Source organism: Neofelis nebulosa, chromosome 17 (assembly GCF_028018385.1).
Source record: "Neofelis nebulosa isolate mNeoNeb1 chromosome 17, mNeoNeb1.pri, whole genome shotgun sequence".
In the NCBI taxonomy this organism is placed as follows: Eukaryota; Metazoa; Chordata; class Mammalia; order Carnivora; family Felidae; genus Neofelis; species Neofelis nebulosa.
This window is the reverse complement of record NC_080798.1, coordinates 6,372,856-6,391,777: the sequence shown is the minus strand read 5'-3', so window position 1 is coordinate 6,391,777 and position 18,922 is coordinate 6,372,856. Positions and strand designations below refer to the sequence as shown.

At 49.9% G+C, this 18,922-nt stretch overlaps 2 protein-coding genes across 2 annotated transcripts in view; both read left to right on the top strand.

Annotated features, from left to right (window-relative positions):
• Window positions 1-12,275, top strand: part of LOC131499603 (uncharacterized) — a 38,455-nt gene extending 26,180 nt beyond the window's left edge. Inside the window, exon 3 of the mRNA XM_058707696.1 lies at window positions 10,995-12,275. Within this exon, the coding sequence (XP_058563679.1) occupies window positions 11,214-11,819 (606 nt within the window). The 5' untranslated portion in view covers window positions 10,995-11,213 and the 3' untranslated portion in view covers window positions 11,820-12,275. The remainder of the gene's footprint in view (window positions 1-10,994) is intronic.
• LOC131499591 (endogenous retrovirus group S71 member 1 Env polyprotein-like) lies at window positions 6,229-18,137 on the top strand. The gene is made up of 2 exons (XM_058707687.1): window positions 6,229-8,027; window positions 18,005-18,137. The coding sequence occupies exon 1, from the start codon at window positions 6,369-6,371 to the stop codon at window positions 7,617-7,619; it is 1,251 nt and encodes a 416-aa protein (XP_058563670.1). The 5' UTR covers window positions 6,229-6,368; the 3' UTR covers window positions 7,620-8,027; window positions 18,005-18,137.
• The last annotated feature ends 785 nt before the right edge of the window (window positions 18,138-18,922 follow it).

The window sequence follows — 18,922 nt, the reverse complement described above, 5'->3', positions numbered from 1 at the left end:
CTCATTAGGCAACTGTTTCTAACTCATCTGGAAACGGTTTCTTTGTTCTGTTCCCAGGTGATGATAAAACGATGTGATTGGTTATAAAAACTCTGTACCCCGGCTGTTCGGGGCCGCACTGTTATCAAGAGTGTTGGTCCCGATCGGTTGGCCTTGCCTCTCATTGTAATAAACTTTGTTGTGACTGTCACTGGTGCCCGTAGCATTCTGTTTCAGGAGTCGTGTGGATGCAACATTTGGTACGTTGGCCGGGAAAGTTAAAGGTCTGAAACAGGGCCCTTTCCTTGGATTGTTCCGCGGGAAAGTTAAAGGTCTGAAACAGGGCCCTTTCCTCGGATTGTTCCACCAGAAAGTTAAAGATCTGAAACAGGGCCCTTTCTGCGGATTGCTCCGCTGACCCCTGGGAAGAAGCTCGGGATTGGGAGAGGTAAGGAATTCTTGGGACGCGCCATTTGGATGACTCAGGAGGGTCTGCTGGATGCGGCTATAGACCCAGAGTCAGGGATCCTACCGGGACGCTGGTAGACCCCATTTGGTTTGGTTTTTGTCAAGAAGGATCCTATTTTCAGGTGGCTGCCACGGCCTACTGGCCTAGAGATCTCAAACTTGTGTTTTCTTCGTGTCTTAATTGTCTTCTTCCTGTTGACTATCTGTGCGTCCTTGTCAGTTCTGCCTATCTTTGTCATGGGTCAAAATCAGAGTACCCCCACCCCTCTGAGTCTCATACTAACCCATTTCCAGGACTACAGGAGAGCTGCCTCAGTTTTCGGCCTCCACGTTAAGAAGCCAGTCCTTCGAACTCTCTGCGAGGTGGAATGGACCAGCTTTCAGGTGGAATGGCCTCCACAGGGGACCTTTGACCTTACATTGATATATAAGGTTCATGATATTGTCTTTTCTAGGCACGAAGACCAAATCCCATATATTGGGGCATGGAGGACCCTCATCGAAAACCCTCCAGATTGGTTAAAACTTCTCCTTCCCCTTCCCCCTTGCCTCCCTAAAGTACAGGCTTTACCACTCAAAGGCAGCCCATCTGGAGCTCAAAATAAGAATCTTGACGGGACTAAGCGGCTGCCCCCTCTATCACCTGCACCAGAGGAAGAAGAAGAAACTTACCACCCACCGCCCTATAGTTCTCGCTCAAAAAATACAAGTCAGGATGCTTCAGATCAGGAGGCAAGCCCGAGTCAGGACACTCCCCTGAGCCCATCTCATACCCGGTCAGGGACTCCCTTTCATCCCCCTCCCACTGCCTTACCCCTTCGTCCAGGGCCACCCCTGCAGGGTGAAGTCCGACCCTTTATGACTTATGTACCCTTCTCCACTAGCGACCTTTATAACTGGAAGCTTCAAAACCCCTCGTTCTCAGAGAAACCCCAAACCTTAATTTCTCTTCTTGAAACCCTATTTGTGACCCAGCAGCCCACCTGGGATGACTGCCGGCAGCTCTTGCAGGTTCTCTTCACCACTGAGGAGCGGGATAAGATCCGTCGCGAGGCCCGGAAATTAGTGATGGGGCCAAAGGGGCAACCCACCGAGGATCCCGCTGTGCTGGAGGAAGTTTTTCCTTCCTCGCATCCTGAGAATTGGGACCCAAACGCTCCTCATGGTAGGCGATCATTGACCCTGTTTCGCCAGACTCTACTGGGAGGTCTCCGAGCGGCCGGCCGCCGGCCCACAAACACGTCTAAGGTAACAGAAGTAATTCAGGGAGCTGAGGAAAGCCCCTCGGCCTTCTTAGAAAGGCTCACGGAGGCGTACCGCACCTTTACCCCTATTGACCCTGAGGCACCTGAAAATAGAAGGGCATTAAATCTGGCTTTTGTTTCACAGGCAGCCCCAGACATTCGGATAAAGTTACAAAAATTAGATGGGTTTGAAGGAAAAAATTTATCTGAGTTAGTTGAAATAGCCCAAAAGGTTTTCAACAATAGGGATTCTCAGGAAGAAAGACAGACAAAAAAATTAAGCAGGGTGGTGGCAGCCGTCCTGGATGCCCGTGAGGGAAGAGGACCCGGAACGCCCAAAGAATTCTGGTCTGAACAAAAGAAAAAAGATAAACAAAGGGTTAAAGTGTCACTAGGAAAAAATCAGTGTGCATATTGCAAACAAGAGGGACACTGGAAAAAGGATTGCCCCAACTTAGCCCAACACAAAACTCGGCCATCCCAGGTATCTGTGATGGGAGTCGATTTCGACTGACGGGGCCGCGGCTCGGTGGCCCCTTCTGAGCCGTTGGTTACTGTTAATATAGGGGGCCAACCTAAGACCTTCTTGGTGGACACTGGGGCAACCTTTTCAGTTTTAAAACAAGATCCTGGCCCCACCAGGCAAGGGGCAACCCTGGTGCAAGGAGCAACTGGGTCCCAGACTTGTAAATGGACCACTGAACGACAAGTAGATTTAGGCCGTAAAACTGTTACACATTCTTTCCTAATCATGCCTGAATGCCCCTACCCTGGATTACTAGGTAGAGACCTACTGCATAAACTAACGGCTTCTTTGAAATTCACTGAAGGGGGTATGCATATTAAAGTCGGCCAGGATGGCCCAACAACAGTAATGGTGACTGTGCCACTTGGGGAAGAGGGCCTGCTCACTCCAGTCCCTAATGAAAATGTCCATGCAGTCGATCCCCTCCTTAAAAGCCTCCAGGCGGATTTTCCCCAGGTATGGGCTGGAACCAATCCACCTGGGCTGGCAATTCATCAAACTCCCATAATAGTGGAACTTAAGGCATCCGCACTTCCGGTAAGACTAAAACAATATCCCATGTCCCGGGAGGCTAGGCAGGGAATCGCTATTCACATCAAGCGTTTGCGCGACTCTGGCATTTTGATCCCATGCAAGTCGCCATGGAATACTCCACTTCTTCCTGTCCGGAAGCCTAATTCATCCGATTTCCGGCCAGTTCAAGACCTAAGAGCAGTAAACGCCAGCGTAATGGACATTCATCCCACTGTACCCAACCCGTATACTCTTAGTCTGCTTCCCCGTTCTCAGGTGTATCATACAGTTCTGGACTTAAAAGATGCCTTCTTTGCCATCCCGCTGGCCCCACAAAGCCAGCCACTATTTGCATTTGAATGGACTGATCCTGAAGAGGGAAAAGCCAGAGAGCTCACCTGGACGCGACTCCCCCAGGGATTTAAAAATTCTCCTACTCTTTTTAATGAAGCCCTGCACCAAGATTTAGAGCCATTTCGGATCTCCAACCCACAGGTAACTCTATTGCAATAAGTTGATGATATCGTGTTGGCGGCCCCTTCTCATTTAGAATGCCTGAATGCCACCAAAGGACTCTTGAGTCTTCTACAAAAACTGGGGTACCGAGTGTCAGCCAGAAAAGCACAGGTCTGTCGTACTGCAGTGACCTATCTAGGTTACAACCTTAAAAAAGGTAAGCGCTATCTTGGTGAACAAAGAATTTGGGTTATACTCGATATTACTCAGCCTAAAACTCGCAAACAAGTCCGCGAGTTCCTTGGGGCGGCAGGCTACTGCAGACTATAGATACCTGGCTTTGCTGAACTGGCAGCCCCTTTGTATGCCACCCTCAAAGGGTCTCCAGAGTCATTCATGTGGGGAGAGACTCAAACTAAAGCCTTCCCAGCCTTACGAGATGCTCTCATGACCCCACCAGCCTTGGCCCTGCCAGATCCCACCAAGCCATTCCATTTGTTTGTAGCCGAAAAAGGGGGGGTAGCCAAGGGAGTTCTGACACAGTGCCTAGGACCTTGGCGCCGACCAGTGGCTTTTTAACAAAACAGCTGGATCCAGTTGCTTCCGGGTGGCCCCCATGCATTCGACAGATTGCCGCCACTGCGCTTCTAGTTAAAGATGCAGACAAACTAACCTTAGGGCAAGCATTGTCTGTCATGAGGCCCCATGAAGTGGAAACTTTACTGCGGGCTCCCCCAGAGCGATGGCTGTCAAATGCTCCGTACCCAATATCAAGCATTGCTACTCGACCAGCCCCGAATACGTTTCTGTGCTCCCACAACCTTAAACCCAGCCACTTTGCTGCCTGAAGGACAGAATCCTCCTCTACACTCTTGCCCAGAAACCTTGGCAACGATCTCGTCCCTCTGCTCTGATCTTACGGACATTCCTTTACATGACCCTGATATCAGCATGTTTTCAGACGGCAGTAGTTTTGTGTTTCAAGGGCAAAGGTATGCCAGTGCTGCGGTGACGACAGACCGTGAAGTTTTATGGCAACAGACCCTTCCCCCAGGAACTTCAGCCCAACGCGCAGAGCTCATCGCACTAACAAAAGCCCTAAAACTTGGAAGAAACAAGTCAGTTAACATTTATATGGACAACTGCTATGCTTTTGCAACCGCCCATGTACACGGATCCATTTATCAAGAGCGTGGTCTCCTCACAGCAGAAGGCAAGGCCATCAAAAATAAAGCTGAAATTTTAGATCTTCTAGCAGCCATCTGGGAACCTGCGAGGCTGGCAATCATTCACTGCCCGGGACGTCAGAAAGGCGACTCCCTAGAAGCAGTCGGAAACCGCCTGGCTGATGCAGCAGCCCGAGAAGCTGCCCCAACTAAAAGTAAACGTGCCTTGGAGCTACCGATCTTGACCGAGGAAGCCCAGTTACACTCCTAAAGATTTGGAGTGGGTTTCCAGAAAAGGGGGAAGTGTGGCGCCGGGACAAAAGTGGTCTCAGGATCCTGAAGGTAAGATCCTCTTACCCGCGGCGCTCGGGCGGCGCATGGTGGGTCGGCGCCACCAAGGGACTCATCTGGGAAGAACAAGGATGGCGGAATTAGTGCGGAAGAAGTTCAGGGCGCAAGGGCTGGGAAAACAGATTGAAGAGGTGGTTGAAAGATGTGTAAGCTGCGCCCAAGTAATCAGGGTGCAAATAGGAAGGTTTCAGAAGCTAAAAGAGATAGAGGAATTGAGCCAGGCCGCTTTTGGGAAGTAGATTTTACTGAGATTAAACCAGGGAAATATGGATATAAATGCTTGCTCGTTTTTGTAGACACCATCTCTGGGTGGGTCGAGGCGTTCCCCACTGAATCAGAAATGGTTCAGGCGACAGTTAAGAAATCATTAAAAGAAATAATCCCTAGATTCAGGCTGCCTCTGAGCTTAGGATCAGACAATGGCCCGGCCTTCACGGCGCAGGTGTCCCAGGGTCTAGCCCGGGCATTGGGAATAGATTGGAAATTATATTGTGCATATAGACCCCGGAGCTCGGGTCAAGTAGAAAGGATGAATCGGACCCTAAAAGAGACCTTAACCAAACTGTCCCTTGAGACAGGCGAAAATTGGGTTGATGTCCTGCCTTTTGCCCTTTTGCGTGCGCGTTGTACTCCATTTGTCAAGGGATTTTCCCCTTATGAAATTTTATTTGGCAGACCTCCACCTATCCTGCCGAGGCTAGGAGACGATGTAATGGAACAGTTGGAACAGGACCACTTGCTGGCTTCACTCATGGCCCTGCAACATGTACAGAAGAAAATAACCAGGGCCTTGAGAGAAGCCTTCGCTCATCCTCCTGTTCTTCCCCACCCCTTTCAACCAGGAGATTTAGTCTCGGTCAAGAGGCATGAGCTTAAAACCCTGGAGCCGCTCTGGAAAGGACCACACACCGTGATTCTGACTATGCCCACGGCCGTGAAGGTAGATGGTGTCCGAACCTGGATTCATCACTCTCAGGTTAAGAAAAACTGCGTGAAGGTGGGAACAACCCAGACTGATACAGAACCAGATAACAAACAGCAATGGAAGGTTCAAAGGCATCCAGAAGATCCTTTAAAGCTAAGACTGATGCGGGAATAATAATTTTCTGGGTTTGTATGGTGATAAGTGTGGGGGACTGTAGGGAATTGCATCCCCTATCTTTTTGGCCATACCGATGGGAACACAGGGACACTGTCACGGGAAAGGTGATAGCATCTAATACCTCTTCCACTGTGCCTTGTTTTTTGTTTGATTTATGCGACTTGGTGGGGGACTCATGGGGGACTTTAGTTACTAATTATAAACAGTCAATGGGCTTCGCTCCTCCGGTCCCCGAAAACCCCTATATGGTTACCTATGGATGTGGACACAGGGATCAAGAACAAAAATTGGCTAACATACCAGGGTTATACAGTTGCCCTGCAAATAGAAAGGTCGGATGTGAAGGAAAAGGCCAATACCATTGTGCAAAATGGGGGTGTGAAACACTGGCCCCCTGGCTGGCAGGACAGGGCCCTGATCCCTTAATCACCCTCCTTAGAACTCCAGATCCCAAATGTAAGACTCAAGGAAAATGTAACCCAACAAAAATATGTTTAAAAAAGGTTTCTAGTTCCAGTACCTTTTCCTATTCCTGGGACACTGGACACACTTGGGGTCTCAGGATGTATGCTCCAGGAGTTGACAAGGGCATTTCCTTTACTATACAAAGGGTTAAAAGAAAAACTCCACTCAATCCGGTAGGGCCAAACAAGGATATGATTGTACACCCCCCACTCTTTCCGACTGTCCCTTCCCAACCTACCCCGCAATCGGGTGCCCCCACAAAGTTGGAATTACCAACTACAGGTCATATCCAGAACCCGTTCTCCCCTGAGACTCATTGGCTAGATGTAGTAGATTCTATGTATGCTTGGCTAAATTCATCTCACACCGAGATTGTACAAGATTGTTGGCTGTGTTTAAACCCTAAACCCCCATATTATGTGGGAGTGGCTACAAATGCTAGCATTGGACAAGACATAGAAAAGCATGTCGTGAAATTGCTAAATCCAAGCACGACAGTGTGCCCTTGGGGTTCACAACCAATTTTAACCCTAGGAGACCTCCAAGGGCAGGGTTGGTGTATAGTGTCCCAAGAATTTAATTGGCAGAACTCCCCTTACAAAAACTCTTGTGCAGAAGTGTATATTCCAAGTAGTTCAGATACTGATAGTGCCCAAAATATAGCATACCGAGCCCTTACTGGAGCCTGGTTTGCTTGCTCATCAGGAATTACCCCCTGCATTGCAGCCGCATACTTTGGGGTCGGCACCCAAGAGATTTGTATCCTAGTTCATATTCTCCCACAAATATACCTATATAGCGGAGAAGCAGGGAGAGAACATTTACGTCTATTTGAAGGACATTCCAGGGTAAAAAGGGCAGCACCAGTCCTCATTCCACTCCTAGTGGGACTGGGAATTGCGGGATCCACAGCTATTGGAACTGCTGGACTCATTGTGGGGGACCAAACTTTCAAAACTGTAAGCAAGCAAGTGGACCGAGACCTAGGCTACTTGGAAACTTCAATTTCTTGGCTAGAACACCAAGTAGACTCTTTAGCCGAGGTTGTATTACAAAACAGAAGAGGGCTTGATTTACTCTTCATGAAGGAAGGGGGCCTCTGCGTGGCCCTTGGAGAAACGTGCTGTTTTTATGCGAACAATTCCGGAGTAATCCGAGACACTCTCAGTTTGGTCAGGGATAATCTTAGGGCCAGGGAACGTGTTAGGGAAGCCAGCAATAATTGGTATCAGAGTTTATTCTCTTGGTCCCCCTGGCTCACATCACTGCTTATGGCCGTAGCTGGGCCACTGCTATTGTTACTTCTCGGGTTAACTATTGGCCCGTGCATTATCAATTGGTTAGTATAATATGTCAAGAAGCGAGTTAGTGAAATAAAAATTATGATGATCAGATCCAATTATATCCCCTTAGTTCCTAATGATGAATCAAGGGATTGATTCACTGACAAGAAAAGGGGGAAATGTAAGGGTTAAATTGTAGTGTAGGGCTAATGCTTAGCTTGAAAAATAACAGCTTTGTGTTGACACTGAAGGTTAAGAGACAACAGCCTTGCTTTGCTCTGGTAAACTACCCCACATGCTCTTGTAAATTAGGCTTCACCAATTAAGGAAACAAAAGTTCAAAGAAAAGAGCATCAGAGGCAGGGTCAAGGAGATCCACTGGTTGCAACTTAGAGGCAGAAAGTCTAAAGTAAACACCTCATTAGGCAACTGTTTCTAACTCATCTGGAAACTGTTTCTTTGTTCTGTTCCCAGGTGATAAAACGATGTGATCGGTTATAAAAACTCTGTACCCCGGCTGTTCGGGGCCACACTCTTATCAAGAGTGTTGGTCCCGATCAGTCGGCCTTGCCTCTTATTGTAATAAACTTTGTTGTGACTGTCACTGGTGCCCGTAGCATTCTGTTTCAGGAGTTGTGTGGATGCAACACTAGAAAAGCCCAAAAGAAACCCTGTTTCAGCATCTCATATTCTGGGGTCCTTCTAAGCTTACATAGGTCATAGTTTACTCCCAGGCTACAGGAGGCTAGCTCTGTTTGCCCTTTACACAACCAAGGCAGCAAACTCAAAGTGCGACATGTTTTTCATAAAATCCCCATTTCAGGAAAATCATCAGGGTCCTTTACTAATTTCTGACAAGAGGCCACTGAAAACTATATGGATTTTATCAAGCGCCTCCAAAAGGCTATTCAAAGACAGACTGATAATATGGAAGCAGCCAAAAGAATACTTCTGTCCCTGGCTGTTGAAAATGTTAGTGAGGATTGCAAAAGAGTTCTTAAGCATATCAAACCCAATGCAAATAACCCCAGAGCCACTATCAGTGAATATGTTAAGACCTGTCAAAACGTGGGAACAGAACCCCACAAAACAAAGCTACTTGCCTTGGCCTTTAAACAATCTGACACAACCCGTTTTGGCTGTGGAAAAGCAGGACACTTAAAAAAGGATTGTCCCTTTGCAAACACTCCCCCAAACTCCCGCTTGCCAGGCTTGCCAGGATTGTACCTCGATGCAAGAAAGGGAATCATTGGGTAAATAACTGTAGGTGTAAATTTGATAAAGACGGCCATCCCCTCAGTTTGGGAAACTCCCAAATGAGTGCCCCCCTCCATATCCAGGACAACAAAGGGAGGGGATGGCTCCTTTCTGTCCACAAGGAAAGTCACCCTCCCCAACCCAAGGCCCAGGCTACTCAAAATCCGTGGGATCCCTATGTGCCGCCACCCACAGAAGCGCAGGGTTAGATTTAGAATCCCAGGAGATCATCACACTTAATCAGCCTGGACATGTATACCTCATTCGTTCTGGTATATTTGGCCCACTTCCCAAAGGCTATGTTGGTCTCCTTCTTGAAAGATCTAGCACAATCCAGACTCATTGACTCAATGGAATATTCAGCTAGTGCTAGATAGAGTAGTGCTAGGACTAGGACTTCTAGTCCTTCCAGGGGTGATAGTGATTTCACAGGGGAAATTAAAATTATGGCACAGGCCTCTAAGTTAATAACCATCAACAAAGGACAGCAATTGGCTCAACTCCTTATCCTTCCTTATTGGGTCCCCAGAGCTGTGAACAAACCTAGAAAAGAGGGCAGGTTTGGGAGCACAAACTTGAAAGAATGGACCTAGGCTGGCCGACTCCATTTTGTTCTGTGTCCTTCATCTTGAGTGACTAGGTCCCTGACACGGCCCCCTTTTCCGGGAAAACCGCAGAAAGAAATTCCCACTCACCCGCTAAAACCCCTCCCCTTGAGTAACTTCCCGCTCACCCATTCAAACTTCCTGTTCAAACCACGCCCGGCAACCTGCGCAACAAGACTCTGATCCTTCCCCAGCCAATCGGCTAAGGCCTCAACCATCACCCCTGGACCCCTATAAAACCTTTGTGCTTTTGAAACTCGCTCGCTCTCTCTCTGGCATCTCACTGCTGCGTCGGTGCAGGTAGGAGATTGAGCTCGAGCTAGCTCGAATAAAGGCACCTTGCTTTTGCATCGGACTTGGCTCCCTGGTGGTCTTTGGGGATCGCGAATTCTGGGCATAACATTTGGGGGCTCGTCCAGGATCCCCAAGACCCCCGAGGAACCCCCAATCCGGAGAGCCTGACTGGCCACGGTTAGTGTCTGTCTGTTCCCTGTCTCTTCTGCGTGAGCTCATTTCTGAAATTCTGGTAGTGCCCGGTGCAGTCTAAGTGGATGCACTGGAGGACCATGGGCCCGGAGTTTCCGAAGACGTTCCGATCCTCCCTTCTGGAGGGACGTGGATTCCCCTCAAAGGTCTGAGATGAGGCGGGTCACTCCCGCCGGTTGGCATGAGGCTGTCATCTAGCTTTCAGTTTTGCTTCCATGGAGTTGGAAGACTGTTTCTAGGGGCCCTCTGTTTGTCTGTTTCTGTGTTTCTCTGTATTGTTCTGTGGACTTACTGGACGGACGTCATGGGACAGACTCAGACTACTCCTCTAAGTATTATGATTGATCACTTGAAGGATGTCAAGGGAAGAGCTAACAACCTCAGTGTGGAAGTCCGAAAGGGTCGGTGGCAGGTTTTTTGTTCTAGCGAGTGGCCAGCTTTCAATGTCGGATGGCCACCAGAGGGGACTTTCAACCTACCATCCACTGAGTCAGGGGTATCATCTCTCGGCCTAAGACAGGCCATCCTGATCAGCTTCCTTACATTATCACTTGGCAGGACCTTGTAGAAGACCCACCCTCTTGGCTTAAGCCCTTCCTAGCCCCACACCCTCTGGAGCCAAAACCCATTCTTGCTTTGCAGGGGACAGAGAAGGAGAAAAAGAAAAGTCTTACCCACCCTTCAGCATCCTTCTACCCTGTCCTACAAGGGGGGACTGAAGAAGAATTAATTTTTCCTCCCCCGTATAACCCCCCCCCCCAGGTATAACCCCCCTAGGATGCCGGAAGAACACCATCCTCCCCCTCTGGGGGAGGCAGACGCTGTTCCGAGAGCGGGAGGCGGAAAGGCTCCAGGGGCAAGCCCGCCCTTTACCAGACAAAGGGCTCAGAGGGAGCAATCCGCCTCCACCGCCGATTCCACTATTCTGCCCCTGCGAGCCACCAGACCCCCAGACGCGGAGGGGTATCAGCCCCATCACTATTGGCCTTTCGCCACTAGTGACCTCTACAATTGGAAAGCTCAGAACCCTAAGTTTTCCGAGAAACTGGCAGGGCTTATTGATTTATTAGACTCTGTTCTTTTTACCCATCAGCCCACGTGGGACGATTGCCAGCAGCTTTGGCAGGTCCTGTTCATGACTGAGTAAAGAGAAAGAATCCTCAATGAGGACTGAAAACTAGTTCTGGGCGCAGACGGGAATCCCACCACCAACCAGGCTCAGATAGATGCCTCCTTCCCCTTAACTCGGCCCCAGTGGGATTTCAACACGGCAGAAGGTAAGGAGAGGCTCCAGGTCTACCGCCAGACTCTAATGGGGGGTCTCCGAATGGCCGCTAGAAAGCCAACCAACTTGGCCAAGGTAGGAAATGTACAACAGGGAAAAGATGAATCTCCGGCTGCCTTTTTAGAACGGATCATGGAGGCATTCCGTACCTATACCCCCATGGATCCAGAGGCTCCGGAAAGCAAGGCAGCTGTTATCATGGCCTTTGTAAACCAATTGGCCATAGATATTAGGAGAAAATTACAGAAAATAGATAGACTAGGAGAAAAAAGTCTGCAGGACTTACTGGTGGTAGCCGAAAAGGTATATAATAACCAGGAGCCTCCTGAGGACAAGCAGGCTCGCGCCATGGCGGCTGCCAGCAGTAAGCAGACTCGAGACCTGGCCAGAATACTATTAGCTACCACTGCTGACTCCCCCGAGCAACGAGACCGCCATCTCCGGCAGCTGACAGATGACTCAAGAAAAGGTAAAGGAACCACCAAGGGGGGGAAGCAGAGGCTGCAGAAAGATCAGTGCGCATACTGCAAGGAGACAGGGCATTGGGCCCGAGATTGTCCGAAAAGGGCCGGCGGGAAGGGAAGCAAGACTGATCGAGTAAAAGTCTTAGAGCTAGATGAACTAAGTGATTAGGGGAGTCGGGATTTGGACCCTCTCCCCAAACCCAGGGTAACTCTTAAAGTGGAGGGGACCCCTGTTGTCTTCCTTGTCGACACCGGAGCACAACATTCGGTCCTCCGCACCCCACAAGGAAAACTAGCCAGCGAGAAGTCCTGGGTACAAGGGGCAACTGGTATGAGCCAGTATTCATGGACTACCCGAAGAACGGTAGATTTGGGGACAGGTAGGGTATCCCACTCCTTTATGATAATACTGGAATGCCCCTACCCGCTATTAGGACAAGACTTACTGACCAAGATTGGAGCTCAGATAACTTTCAGACAAGGGGGGGCCTCAGGTCACCGATGGCAAGGGCCACCCCATCCAGGTCCTGACCATGAAACTGAAGGATGAATACCGCCTCCACCAGGAGGCGCTCCCGAGAGAGGATAATATAGACAGGTGGCTACAAGAATTCCCCTCGGTTTGGGCACAGATGGGGGGCATAGGACTAGTCGCTCACAGGACCCTGGTCCTGGTAGAGCTCAAACCAGGAGAAGGTCCGGTAAGGATCAAACAATACCCCATGTCTCAGGAGGCCCAGAAGGGGATCCAGCCACACATCCGGAGACTATGAAGCCTAGGGGTACTAGTTCCTTGCCAGTCTGCTTGGAACACCCCCCTACTGCCGGTCAAAAAGCCTCACACAAATGACTATCGACCAGTACAAGACCTCTGGGAAGTAAAGAAGAGGGTCACGGACATAAACCCAACTGATCCCAACCCATATACTCTCTTGAACTCCTTGGTGCCCTCCAGGGTCTGGTATACTGTGCTAGATTTAAAGAACGCCTTCTTCAGTCTGCCGCTGGCACCCTAAAGCCAACCCATGTTCGCCTTTGAGTGGCATGATCCAGAGGAGGGCTACAGCGGGCAACTCGCCTGGACACGGCTGCCTCAGGGGTTCAAAAATTCGCCCACCATCTTCTACAAGGCACTACACGAGGACCTGGGTGAGTACAGAACGGAGCACCCTGGCCTCACCCTCCTACAGTACGTAGATGACATCCTGATTGCTGCCGACACGGCCAAGGACTGCGAGCGAGGGACCCAGGACCTGCTGGCTACGCTGGGGGCCTTAGGGTACCGGGCATCCGCGAAAAAGGCTCAGATATGCAGGGAGAGGGTAAGTTACCTGGGATACATCCTGGAGGGCGGACAGCGGTGGTTTTCAGATGCCAGAAAAGAAACTGTCCTGAAGATCCCTACTCCCACCTCCCAAAGGGAAGTAAGGGAATTCCTAGGATCGGCTGGCTACTGCTGCCTCTGGATTCCGGGTTTTGTTGAGATCACCAGGCTCCTATATGAAGCTACCAAAGAGGGGAAAACATTTGAATGAACTGAAAAAGAGGAAACTGCCTTTAATCAGTTAAAAAAGGCCCTCCCTAAGTGCCCCAGCCCTGGGCCTACCAGACATTATGAAGCCCTTCCACCTCTTTGTAGATGAACACAAGGGAATAGCAAAAGGGGTTCTAACTCAAGCCTTAGGCCCCTGGAACTGCCCGGTGGCTTACCTGTCCAAGAAGCTAGACCCAGTGGCTGCCGTCTGGCCGCCATGCCTAAGAATTATTGTGGTGACAGCACTCCTAGTCAAGGACACAAACTGACCCTAGGACAGGAGATCTGGATCACGACCCCACACGCCATTGAAGGGGTCCTGAAACAGCCTCCTGATAGATGGATGAGCAACACACATATGACTCATTACCAGAGCCTCCTACTCAACCCTCCACGAGTGCGGTTCCACCCCAGTGCAGCCCTCAATCCTGCAACCCTGCTGCCCGACCCTGACCTAGGTGCTCCACTACATGACTGTGCGGGGATCCTGGAGCAAGTACATGGATTCCGGACGGACCTGACCGACCGGCCCCTCCCCGATGCCGAGGCTACTTGGTTCACTGATGGCAGCAGCTTCATGTGGGACAGACACAGGTATGTGGGTGCAGCGGTGGTCACCAAAACAGACACCGTATAGGCGGAGGCTCTACCCTCCGGAACGTCAGCCCAGCGAGCAGAGCTCATCACCCTCACCAAGGCACTGAAACTGGGAGCTGGAAAACGGCTTAACATCTACACAGCCGTTATGCATTTGCCATGGCTCATATTCATGGGGCAACTTATCAGGAGAGGGGGTTAATGATGGCAGAAGGACAGACTATAAAAAATAAGCAGGAGATATTTGACCTGCTTACGGCCTTATGGCTTCCTGCCAAGCTGGCCATTATCCACTGCCAAGGGCACCAGAAAACTGATAACGTGGTAGCTAGAGCTAACCGAAAGGCTGACCAGGCAGCCAAGGCAGTAGCCCTTACATCAGTTCCCACCATGACCATACAACTACCGGACCCAGGAGACCCAGTTTTACCAGACCAGCCCAAATACTCCCAGGAGGATTTACAGTGGATCAAGAAACTCCCCATGGCCCAGGAGATAAAGGGATGGTGGTATATACCTAACAAGGAGCTCGTGCTGCCAGACCGGCTCGGAGTCTCAATATTAGAGCACATGCATCAATCTACTCACATGGGGGCCCAAAAATTAAAACACTTAATCCGACATGCCAGAATCAAGATTCACCAACAGGACACCAAAATAGAGCAAGTTGTATCTGCCTGCAAGACCTGCCAACTCACCAACGCGAGAGCCACACCAAATAAAAAAGGAACCAGGCTCAGAGGCACCAGACTGGGAGCCCAATGGGAGGTTGACTTCACTGAAGTTAAACCAGGAAAGTATGGTTATAAATATCTTTCAGTATTTACAGACACCTTCTCTGGCTGGGTGGAGGCATACCCAACCAAGCATGAAACGGCTCAGACGGTGGCTAAGAAGCTACTAGAAGAGGGGCGCCTGGGTGGCGCAGTCGGTTAAGCGTCCGACTTCAGCCAGGTCACGATCTCGCGGTCTGTGAGTTCGAGCCCCGCGTCAGGCTCTGGGCTGATGGCTCGGAGCCTGGAGCCTGTTTCCAATTCTGTGTCTCCCTCTCTCTCTGCCCCTCCCCCGTTCATGCTCTGTCTCTGTCTGTCCCAAAAATAAATAAAAAAAAAAAACATTAAAAAAAAAAAAAAAAGAAGCTACTAGAAGACATCTTACCCAGGTATGGTTTTCCTGCCACGATAGGATCAGACAACGAACCAGCTTTTATCTCACAGGTAACGCAGGCAGTAGCCAAGGCTATGGGGGCAAACTGGAAATTACATTGTGCTTATAGGCCCCAGAGCTCAGGACAGGTCGAAAGAATGAATAGAACCCTAAAAGAGACCCTTACCAAATTAACCATGGAGACTGGCGGGGACTGGGTGACTCTCCTACCGTATGCCCTTTACTGGGTTAGGAACACTCCTTACACCCTGGGTTTTGCTCCCTATGAGATCATGTTTGGCAGGCCACCCCCTCTTATTCCCAACCTTTGAGCTGAACTTCTTGCTGAGTTTAAAGATCAAGAATTTTTTCTTTCCTTGAGAGGGCTCCAGAAGGTGCATGAGGACATTTGGCCGCACCTCTGTGCCATCTATGAGGCCGGCCCAACCCCGACACATCACCAGTACAGGCCGGGAGACTGGGTCTACGTCAAGAGGCACTGCCGAGAGACCCTCGAGTCATGCTGGAAGGGACCCTACAACGTGGTGCTGACAACCCCCACCACTCTCAAAGTAGACGGCATCGCGACTGGGGTCCATCACACCCACGTTCAGCCAGTGGACCCCTCCTCGATCTGGAAGGACTTCATCACACAATGGGCCATCAATCGGGACCAACACAACCCACTCAAGCTACAGCGCATTCAACCCACCTGATATTGGTAACTCTGTTAACTCTGCTTGTCATTGCTCATGCTGCCGGGAGTCCCCACACCCCCCAAAACATTACCTAGCAGATCATAGACACCAGCTCAGGGACAATACTTAATCAGACATCCCAGACCCACTCTAGAGACACATGGTTCCCGGAATTACGAGTAGACTTAGCCTGTTTCCCCGTTATACCGGCCACACCAGGGTTGATACCACAGGGTTCAGGCGATAAGACTTTCACTTCTATGTCTGTCCTGGTGGAAAAGACGGTGGGGACACTTGCGGGGATGCGGCAGACTACTTCTGCACCTCTTGGTCATGTGTCACCACTGGACACATCTGGTGGACCCCACCACGCACCGGAGATCATCGTGGTAATGCAGCCTGGTGGCCCCCGACCACCGTATGTCTCGGGCCATGGTAATCCTGTGTCAATATCTTTCACAGAACAAGGAAAAAAGGCAACAGGGAGGGAAGCTGGAAAAACCTGGGGGTCAGGCTTTATGACAAGGTCAGACTTGGGCCTCGAGATAAAGGAATGTTATTTACCCTCCGAATGCAAGGAACCCCCCTTGCCCAGCAGTCCCCCACAGGGGTAGGACCCAACCAAGTACTAGTTCCCCGACCTGCCCCCGCCCAGACGGCCACACCCAGAAACACCCAGGCTCCCGCTACACGGCCCTCCACATCCCCTGTCCCTACCGGAGCGTCACCCGCATCTTCTGCCCCGGCTCACAACTTACTATCTGATACAGAGCCCCTATGGAGCATGGTTGTCGGAGCATACCAGGTACTAAACACTTCTGGACCCGACCTGACCAAGTCCTGTTGGCTCTGTCTAGTCTGGCCCCCATATTACGAAGGTATTGCCATTAAAGGCAATTATACAACAGCCTCCAACTCTAACTCCAGCAGATGGCAGCAGGCTACTGCAAGACTAACCCTCCAGGCAATAACAGGACAGGGCACTTGCATAGGCCACGTGCCCCCCGGGGCAGTCACATCTCTGTAGTGAAACCCTCACAGTCCCCAGGGAGACAGTGTATCTACTTCCCTCCAAAAATTCATGGTGGGCCTGTTCCAGCGGCCTCACTCCCTGCGTCCACTCCTAAGTCCTTAACTCCTCAAAGGAAGGCTTCTGCATACTCGTGCAGTTGATCCCCAGGCTAGTGTACCTTTCAGGGGAAAAAATACTTAATAGGTTAGGCTCTAGTAACCCCCGAAGTAAAAGAGAGCCTATTATAACCCTAACTCTGGCTGCGCTCTTGGGACTGGGATTAGCGGGGGCAGGGACCGAAATATCCTCACTCATCATCCAGGACAAAAACTACGGAACCCTAAGGGCAGCCATTGACTTAGACATAGAATTGAGAAATCAATTTCTCATTTACAGGAGTCCCTTACTTCCTTATCAGAAGTAGTACTCCAAAACAGAAGGGGATTAGACTTATTATTCATGCAGCAAGGAGGACTATGTGCAGCCCTAGGGGAAGAATGTTGCTTCTATGTTGATCACTCGGGGGTCATAAAAGAATCTATGGCCCTCATAAGGGAAGGGCTGCAAAAACGAAAGTTAGAGAACAATCTCAGTCCTGGTATGAGTCTTTGTTCAACTGGTCTCCCTGGTTAATTACCCTCATCTCGGCCCTTGCCGGACCCCTTGCTATCCTGCTCCTACTAGTAACCCTCGGACCCTGTAGCATCAACAGGCTGGTCCAGTTTGTCAGGGACCGCATGGGGGCCATCCAACTAATGGTCCTCCGTGCTCAGTACAAGCCCCTAGTAACAGAAGACGACAAAATAGAAATGCAGCCAGTCCCATGATTGGGTCCATAAGCTACATGACAAGGGGGGAATGAAAGAGCGGACCTAGGCCGGCCGACTCCATTTTGTTCTGTGTCCTCCATCTTGAGTGACTATGTCCCCGACATGGCCCCCTTTTCTGGGAAAACCGCAGAATGAAATTCCCGCTCACCCGCTAAGACCCCCTCCCCTTGAGTAACTTCCTGTTCACCCGTTCAAACTTCCCGTTCAAACCACGCCCGGCAACCTGCGCAATGGGACTCTGATTGTAAGGGTTAAATTGTAGTGTAGGGCTAACGCTTAGCTTGAAAAATAACAGCTTTGTGTTGACACTGAAGGTTAAGAGATAACAGCCTTGCTTTGCTCTGGTAAATTAGGCTTCATCAATTAATCAAACAAAAGTTCAAAGACAAGAGCATCAGAGGCAGGGTCAAGGAGATCCACTGGTTGCAACTTAGAGGCACAAAGTCTAAAATAAACACCTCATTAGGCAACTGTTTCTAACTCATCTGGCAATTGTTTCTGACTCATCTGGAAACTGTTTCTTTGTTCTGTTCCCAGGTGATGATAAAACAATGTGATCGGCTATAAAAACTCTGTACCCCGGCTGTTAGGGGCCACACTCTTATCAAGAGTGTTGGTCCCGATCGGTCGGCCTTGCCTCTCATTGTAATAAACTTTGTTGTGACTGTCACTGGTGCCCGTAGCATTCTGTTTCAGGAGTCGTGTGGATGCAACATGATCCTTGCCCAGCCAATCGGCTAAGGCCACGACCATCACCCCACCAGCTGCCCCTAGACCACTATAAAACCTTTGTGCTTTTGAAACTCGCTCTCTCTCCGGTATCTCACCGCTGCATCGGTGCAAGTAGGAGATTGAGCTCGAGCTAGCTTGAATAAAGGCTCCTTGCTTTTGCATTGGACTCGACTCCCTGGTGGTCTTTGGGGATTGCGAATTCTGGGCATAACATTGGAGCACAAACTCACCTTTAGAATAATACTGACTCACCAACATTTCTCAAGACAAACCTCTCTTGCAAATAAAGGTCAGAGAGAAACTTTTCTCAGCGTTGATTGATACAGGGGCTGATGTAACTGTTATGGCCTTCTCACTGGGCTACTGCCCCTACAGCCACCCTAGTTGGATTTGGAGGCACCCAGGTTTCCCGACAGTCTCACCTTATGCAAATGTTTAGGGCCTGAGGATCAAATATCCTACATGCAGCCCTATGTGATGAATATCCCTATCAATTTACGGGGAAGAGACTTATTGAGTCAATGGAATATTCAGCTTAAAACAAGTTTCTTCCTAGCCACTGCTCAAATTTAGCCCCTTCCATTAAAATGGGAAACTAACCTGTATGGGTTGAGCAGTGGCCAATAAAAGGGGACTGATGGATTCATCTCCAACAATTAGTAGATGAACAGTTAAATAATGGGCATATAGAGCCTAGGAGTAGCCCTTGGAATACTCCTGTCT

Bases quoted from the DNA above. Each gene is read 5' to 3' on its own strand.
- LOC131499591 (XM_058707687.1), top strand. From the start codon at position 6,369: ATGTATGCTCCAGGAGTTGACAAGGGCATTTCCTTTACTATACAAAGG.